Raw genomic sequence first — 7,873 nt, 5'->3', positions numbered from 1 at the left:
AGGATACAAGCATGCCCAGGAAGCATTATGGTAATTATGCCTCCCCTCCCCTCCCCTCCCCTCCCCTCCCCCCAGCCAGAGTTGGCGCTGGGGAAAAGGACGGTGGGCTTTGTATTTCCTTTGGTGTTTTTTTTTTTTTGTTTTGTTTTGTTTTTCTGGCATTTCCACATTCCACATTGTCTACTGTGTTCACGTTACTTTCCTAGTCAGAAAGTAATGCTTAAAGACGGGAGGAGGCACGGCCATGAATACAGATCCAAAAGGAGACCCCTTAGCTGATTTCCATCTGGCTTCTCCCCCAGGTGGAGGCCACCTGCCATGGATCCTCGCCGGATGCCAACGCGCACACACAAGCAGGGTCTGGAAACCCCGTCCCCCTAAAAAAAAGACCCCTGTTGATTGAATCGCTTTTCTGGCTTGTTCAAACCCCGCAGCCCAGAGCAGGGAAGGCGTGAGCACTGGACACCTGGTCACCACAGCCCCCTCGGGACATCCCACCCCCACACAGGTGCTCAGAGTCCTAATGACGCTATGGCTGGTCCTTGGGGCCTCCCGAGCACCCCCAGGATGTCTGGCAAGCTCAGCCCAGACCGTGCAACTCCTTAAGGAGCCCCGTGGGCCAAAGGAGACCAAGACCAGGACCGTGGGCGGTGGGAGAAGGGTCGGGGTGGTATGGGGTCTACAGAGGGTGAGCAACTTGTCTAGCTCACCCAGGACCTTCCTGGTTTTAGCACTAAAAGTGGCACATCCCTGGAAACCCCACATGTGCAGGCAAACTGGGACAGTTGGTCACCTGGATCAACAATAGGGGAGAGTCCCGGTCACTGCAGGGAGTCTCGGGCTGCCCTGGGATGGGAAAGGCAGGTGGGCTGGGCGGAGAGCCGGCCTCCTGGTACCTGTGGGGCTGGCGAGTGAGGGACCAGCAGCACGGGGCCAGGCAGCCAGCGAGGCACAGGAAGTGAGCCCTCAGGAGGAAGGGGCCAGATTCCTGAGCTGAGGTCAAGGCCTGGAGAGGGTCCAGCCCAGAGAGAGCAGCTGCCGGACAGGGATGTCCAGCAGGGGTGAAAATGGGGACAGTTTTAGTCTAGAGGAGGGACAGGGCTTCGGGGTCAAGGAACTGCCCCCCTCCCAGGTGGACCCTGTCCTCCTGTGCTCCTGGCAGATGTCAGCCTGTGGGTGACACACCCCAGAAGCCTGGAAGCAGAGGCTCTACGTGGCCACTGTCCATCTCCATTGATTCATTCGGGTAAGAAACCCATTTACCTCCTGCAAAAGGAGCCAACCTGCCCCACAGAGAGGGCAGGGGGTGGCGGGGGGAGCCGAGGGGCTGCAGTAATCCTGACGCCCCCCAGCCTGTCGGCAGCAGAGCAAACCTTAAACCCACATCATCTGAGTCCCAATGCGGGGACTTCTGCTTTCCACCTCAGCCACCCCTGCCGCCACCTTGTCCCTGAGGCCCAGAGATGGAGGCAGAAGGGGATGCCTGGGCTGGAACAGCACCCACCTTCCCCCGAATTCATGTCCTTGCAGAACCTCAGAACGTGGCCTTATTTGCAAACAGCATCTTTGCAGGTGTAAGGTAAGGACGGGATGAAGCCACCCTGGATTAAGGTGGGCCCCAAACCCAATGGGAGTGCCAGGCAAGAAATCGGGCAAGAAATCGGTTTCTGTCTGCAAGGACAAAAGCACAGAGGAGGCCAGAGCCAGGCACAGCCTGCCGACACCCTAATCTTGGGCTCTTGGCCTCCAGAACAGTCACAGAATGGGGCACCTGGTTGGCTCAGGGCGTGATCCCGGGGTCCTGGGGTCAAGTCCTGCACCGGGCTCCCTGCAGGGAACCTGCTTCTCCCTCTGCCTCTCTTAAATAAATAAAATCTTAAAAAAGAAAAAAAAAAGCACTGGGAGAGTGAATTTTTGTCGTTTTAGGCAGCCCCAGAGATCCCCTGGACACGCAGAGGCGCCCTGGGGGTCGCGGTGGTTTCAAGCCAAAGGGCTTGGGTCCAGAACGCCCGGGCTCGCGCCCCCTGCCCACGGCACCCTCCGGAACCTGTCTCCTCCCCGTTCTCTAGGCACAAACTCGCCGGTGTGGAAATACTGTCAAATACTGACCAATTCATAGGGTCCAATCTGATAGGGCGGATTTTAAGAAGAAAAACTTTATTTCCAACAATATAGGAACAGAAGCAGCTGGCAGCGCCTCCCCGTGGGAAACCCTCCCAAGCCTCCTTCAGTGAATAAATTAGGAAAGCTCTGCCCTTGGCTTTCCAGAGAAACGAGTGCTTCTGGATTCCCCGAAACCGGCGTCCCCGCCACCATTAAACAGCCCCCCACACCCAGCAAGCACCCCGGTGCCGGCTTCCTCTGGAAGGAAGGCCGCGCCTCCGGGGCCAGGAAGAGGAACACATCCCCCCTTCCAGGTTTGCTTTCGGACATTTATTTCAGGAAATACATTTTCAACTTTGTTATTTATACAAAAAGACGAATTTCTCAGGAGGCACATAGCAAAAGGCCACTGCGGAACAGATCCCAGTGAAAGTCACAATTTTTTCAAGGTCTGGCTACAGAGAAGGAAAGCGAGTCCACCCGGCCGGGGAGGCCACCGCTCGCCCTGCGCCCCGCTGCTGGAGGTGGAGGTGTCCTTCGCAATCTTGGTTTTGGCAAAAACACGGCAAGTCGGCAAGTCAACGGTTTCACTGAGGGGTCCTTCCTGTCTTGGGTGGGGAGTGACACGTGATGCACACACATCGTAGGCGTGCAAACACACACACCTCTGCACAGGCCTCTCTGCACCCCCTTCCTCCACTGCTGTTCTCACGGGCTGCAGTGAGCCGGCCTGGGGGGTGCAGACAGACATGCACCTCACCTGGGTCTCATCTCACCTGCCCTCTGCTGTGAGAGGGTCCCTGCTGGTCTCCGGGGGAGACAGAGGGTGAAGGAGCAGGACCAGGAGCGACCGGCACAGCCCTACTTGGAAAACCCCGTCTGCAGCCTGACGACGGGCCATGTGCACCTGACTCCTGACCTCTCCTTCTCTGGGGGGTGGGGGGGTCTTTACGATGGGCTCTGGGGTGCAGGAGCCCAGGCACATTTAGGGCCATGAAAAGCTCCTGGGGTCATGGTGTCAGCAAGGCCTGGCCCGGGAGGGCTGAATGTGTACCTGGGGTGGCCGCCCGGGCATAATTTAACCAGAGCATCTTGGGCCAAAGAGGTGTCTAAACAGACAGACGGACACACACGCTCTCTCCCAGTTCCCAGTTCCGTGGGGCGGTGCAGGGCAGACACCGGGGCCACTAGGGCCACTCTGACAGGCCCAGGCTCGGCCCACAGGCCCCTCCTTCCTTCCGGCACAGTCACCTCCTCCTCATCTCCTCCACCAGATTCACTTGCTTGGACCTTCCCCAGAATCATGGGGGTGGGCTGGAGTGGGGTGCATCCTTTTCCTTCCCTTGAAGGCTCAATCAAATCCTGGGGGGAGGGGGGTGACGGAGAGATGGAGGCACACCTCTCTCTATCTGACTTGTCCCCAGTTCCGGCGGAGGGGACGGCGGGGGATAGGACGCTGGCTCGTGGACGGCTGAGATAAAGGCACTTTCTGCTCCAGGACGGGCTCGTGGGGGCTCGAGGGGGGGTGAGGGGCGGGCAGCAGGCAGCCAGTGGGCCTCGCTGGGTCTAAGCAATCGGCAACTTGCATCTCATGGAATCAACTCTTCTCCCCATGGGTGGGGCAAGGGCGGGGGCTCTCTGAGATCCGGGTCTGAGTTAGGGCCCTTAGGGCCTGGGGCCGCGCAGGGAGGGGGCGGGAGGGGGCTCCGTGTCTCCCCCCCCTGCACCACCCTGACCCGATCAGAGGCTGTGGAGGGAGCTGCGCCCCGGAATGGGGACTGACGCTGAATGGGGGGCCCCTCCTGCCCCCCCAGACCTCGGGGACAGCCAGAGGGGCGCGGCCTCTCCGAAGCCCAGGCCGGTCCAGGCCCCGGAGTCAGCGGCTAATAACGCGCGTACTCAGGAGGGCACACGGCGTGTCGTTACTCGGCAGCGTGTCAGGGGGCGGAGGACGATGACGAACGGAGGAAATGATATAAAATAAGACGGGGCACGTGGGCAGGCCTGGGGGTGGTGCTGGAGAGGACTGGGGGGCAGGGTCCCGGGGGCAGGGCGGGTGGGTTACATCTCCTGGGCTTCGGGCCCCTTCTCGTCGACGCCGTTGGACACGGCGCTGCTGCCTTCGTGCAGGCGCTTCACCCGGTAGGCCTCGAAGTGGATGGTGCTGGTAATGTCCTTAATGTTTTGCATGTGTGTCCTGGAGGGGGGACACGACACAGGGAGGTCACAAGACGGGGCCGACCCCAGTCCCCCCTGGCTTTCAGGGGGCCCCCCCAGGAGGGGCCAGCAGGTGGGCCAGGGCCCAGGCCTGGCGGGGTTGTGGGTGCTGTCTCCGAGGCACAAGAACACAAACATCCCACTGCTTGTGCCCCCGTCCCCCCGTGTCAAGTCTAAGGGCAGGGGCTGGGTGTGAACTCAGAGGGGACAACACTGGAATGCCCTTGCTGCCACCTAGAAGCCCCAGGCCATTGGCCAGGTCGGGCGGGGGCGGTGGGGGGTGGGCAAGGACCAGTGGTCCTGGGGCCAGGGCCTGAGCTGGAGTGCTGGTCGACCCCACTGGTCCTATGCTCGGGTTTTCCCTCCCTTGCAGCCCAGGCCCTCAGGACAGACTGGAAAGTGGCAGGGGGTGGGGGTGGGGGGATGGGGCGGTGTCTTCTGCTGCCAGGCTTTCCAACATGGTGGGGTCACCCCCCGAAGCCACAGCCCATCCCCCCAACTTAGAGGCCCCAAGAGATAGCCTTGTCCCTCCCCTTGACTTCATTCCTGGAATGCATCTACCTGCTGAGAATCGGGGAGCCCCTGGTGCCACAGCAGGAGCCCCCACCCACCCCCACTCCTGCTCTACAGGCTTAGGGGTGGCCACCCAGGGGACACCAAGGAGCCTCAGCTAGGTCAAAGCAGTCCGGTCAGAGGACACTGGGATGGGAGTGGGGGATGCCGCCCCCATGCCTGGCACCAAAGGCCCCTGGGGCCCTGAATCTAATGGACCCAGGCTGCAAGGTGAGAACCTGGCCCCCTTCCCACCCAGGTGACATCATCTAGAGGAAGAATTTCTACTTCCTGCTTCATTTCCATGGCAGTGTTTTAGGCCAACGGACTTCGGAGGTTCTCCTGGGGGAGGTCGGGCCAGCTGCTGTCCAGGCCTGCTCCCCCACTGCCCACACTCCTCATTCAGGGGCCTCTCGGGGCCTTCAGGGGGCCAAGCCGACAGCCCACAGCCCTGACTCACCTGATAAGGAGGTCCCGAAGGTAGGCAAACTCACAGTGGGTGGTGTTCTCAACTGAGGAGCAGAGACAGAGGAGCTTTAATGTCACCCGAAGGCCCTCCCCAGCCCTGCCGCTCCCCTCCCTGAGAGGTTCTGGTGCCAAGAGGAGTCTGGGCAGGTGGGCATGGGAGTCACCACCCCACAGGGGAGCACTGGGTCCCTCACGGGCACCCGGCTCTGCGGATATGACCGTGGCAGGCCCGACAGGGCTCCTGTTCTCCGGAGGGTTCTGGCTGAGTGGTGACAGGACACAGGAACCCTCCACCCAGCAGTGGGCTACGGGCAGGAGGGCCGGGGTTGGGGGCTCCTGGGGGGGCTCAGTGGGTGAAGCATCTGCCTTCAGCTCAGGTCACGATCCTGGGGTCCTGGGATTGAGCCCCGCATTGGGCTCCCTGCTCAGTGGGGAGCCTACTTCTCCCTCTGCCTGTGTCTCTGCCGCTCCCCCTGCTTGTGCGCTCCCCCCCCCCCCCGTAAATACATAACACCTTGGCTGGAGCGGTGGGGCCACAGCTCCTCACTGGGAACCAGGGAGGCTCCTGGGAAGAGCAGGACGTCCCAGGGGATCCCTGAAGCCGGGACAGGGTCAGGAGTTGAAGGTGGCGTCCTAAAGACCCTGTGCCCCAGCGGGCGCTCTCCCACACGCGTTAGCATTCACATTGCGCTCTGGCTGCAGGGGACAGTTCTGGGGACGTGGGAAGACGGGGCAGGGAGGGGTCCCCCGGGTCCCCCATGAGGATCTGAGTGGCACCCCCGTGGTGGCTGGGGGCGCAGCTGGTGGCAGTCTCATTGCTGGCCTCATCACTAAGCCGCACCACCGGGGTGTGTGATTGTCGCGCACCGGCAGGCCGCTAACCGTCTACACCGCAGGCGGGCACAGAGCACGCACGGAGAGGCATCAGGTGCGGGGCGCCTGCACGTTTAATCCAATCTCCTCACACCCCACAAGCCAGCACCACGGCCCCTCCTCTGCGGTCTCAGGAACTGGGGCTCACAGGGCAGGGAACGAGTCTGTCCCCCTGCCGCCCCGTAAGCTGCCAGGCAGGGCTGCGGAGAAAAAGCCCCAGTGCCTCTGCCTTGCCGAGCCCTTGAGCTCTAGATCTTATTCCAGTTGCTGCTTGCCTGGCTTCCGCCCTCCATGCGCCTCTGACACCCCCACCCGCACAGGGCTGTGCCTGTACTAGAACCTTCCACCGCCCGGAACATGGCGTTGCTACAAGCAGGGAGAATGGGCGGGAAGAGCAGAGCCCCAAGCTGGGAGTGTGAGCATGAGTGTGGCTGCTTCCCCTGGCCTCGGCTTGAGTCTTCCTGGCCTCCCTGACTCTCGGTTTCCTCCTCTGTAAAGTAGGGGCTCAAAGGTCACCCACATCTCAGGGCCTTGAGAGCATTGGATGAGCCGACTGTGTGCGGTATCACACCCCACCCAGCTCCCGAAGACACCCGGCCGTTTCCGAGGATGAGCGGAATATCTCAGGACGGTGCACCCCAAGTGGGAGGGAAGATCAAGGAAACAGGACCAGGGACGGGGAGGGACGGGGAGGGACGGGGAGGGGCGGGGTGGTGTGGGCAAGAACGAGGCAAAAGCGCCTGCTGCCAGGGGCGAGCACAGAGCATCCCTCAGGTCCGCTATCAGCACACACGGTCCCGGAGATAAAGAGCCAGCCCTGTTCTGGGGAAGCTGAGCTACGCTGACGTAGCTCCTCCAGGGCCCTCCAGGGTCCTCATACAGGCTGCGGGAGTGGGAGACCCGCCACCTCGCCACTGTCCTTACAGGTGCCACCGCACACGGGTCACAGCAGGCCGGAGCAGGCCGCCAGGGGGCAGCAGATGCGTGTCCATCCTTGGGCTGCCCCCAAGCCTCTGTGGCCTCTGGCCGTTTTTTTTTTTTTTTTTTTTTTTTTTTTAAGATTTTATTTATTTATTGGAGAGAGAGATCAAGCAGGACAGGGAGCAAGCACGAGCACAGGGAGCGGCAGAGGGAGAAGCAGGCTCCCTCTGAGCAGGAAGCCCAATGAGGGGCTCGATCCTAGGACCCTGGAATCATGACCTGAGCTGAAGGCAGAGGCTTCAGGACTGGGCCCCCCAGGCGCCCCCCACGGGCCCTTCCTATCCCACACTTCACCCTCCAGAGCGCGTGTCCATGAACCAGTTCCTAAACATGAACGTTTCAAGATGAGGTGGAGCCAAGGCAGGACAAGCCCAGGGAAAGGCTGGTTGTGAGCTGAGCAGCACCCCAGAGACCCCCCAGAGGTCACAACCCTTGGAGGAGGGGAGATCTGCAGTAGGCGGAGCCAGCAAACACCCAGGCAGAGGTGGGTTCGTAAAACACCATCCTGCACCCGATCGGCACCCGTGGGCACCCGAGGGCACCCGAGGCAGGTCCGCGGGCCTCTCCAGGCCTCGCCCAGGCTTCAGCAGAGCAGGCCTGGGCCCTGGGGCTCCGCAGCGCGGCCTCCTGCAGGAGGGGCAGGCAGGCAGCAGGATAATGCCCGTGAAGCGGGCATGGA

General features: G+C 61.6%; 1 protein-coding gene across 7 annotated transcripts in view; it reads right to left on the bottom strand.

Moving 5' to 3' along the window:
- Nucleotides 1-2,137: 2,137 nt before the first annotated feature.
- SEPTIN9 (septin 9) overlaps nucleotides 2,138-7,873 on the bottom strand; it is a 147,242-nt gene continuing 141,506 nt past the window's right edge. For all 7 annotated transcript variants that reach the window (XM_055319852.1, XM_055319860.1, XM_055319881.1 and 4 more), the window contains 2 exons: nucleotides 5,333-5,384; nucleotides 2,138-4,300 (listed from right to left, as the gene is read on the bottom strand). In XM_055319852.1, the coding sequence (XP_055175827.1) occupies nucleotides 4,165-4,300; nucleotides 5,333-5,384 (188 nt within the window). In that variant the 3' untranslated portion in view covers nucleotides 2,138-4,164. The remainder of the gene's footprint in view (nucleotides 4,301-5,332; nucleotides 5,385-7,873) is intronic.

The sequence above is a fragment of the Nyctereutes procyonoides genome, unplaced genomic scaffold (assembly GCF_905146905.1).
Source record: "Nyctereutes procyonoides isolate TBG_1078 unplaced genomic scaffold, NYPRO_anot_genome, whole genome shotgun sequence".
In the NCBI taxonomy this organism is placed as follows: domain Eukaryota; kingdom Metazoa; phylum Chordata; class Mammalia; order Carnivora; family Canidae; genus Nyctereutes; species Nyctereutes procyonoides.
Note: the sequence above shows the minus strand (reverse complement) of the source record. Positions and strands in the feature narration are given on the sequence as shown.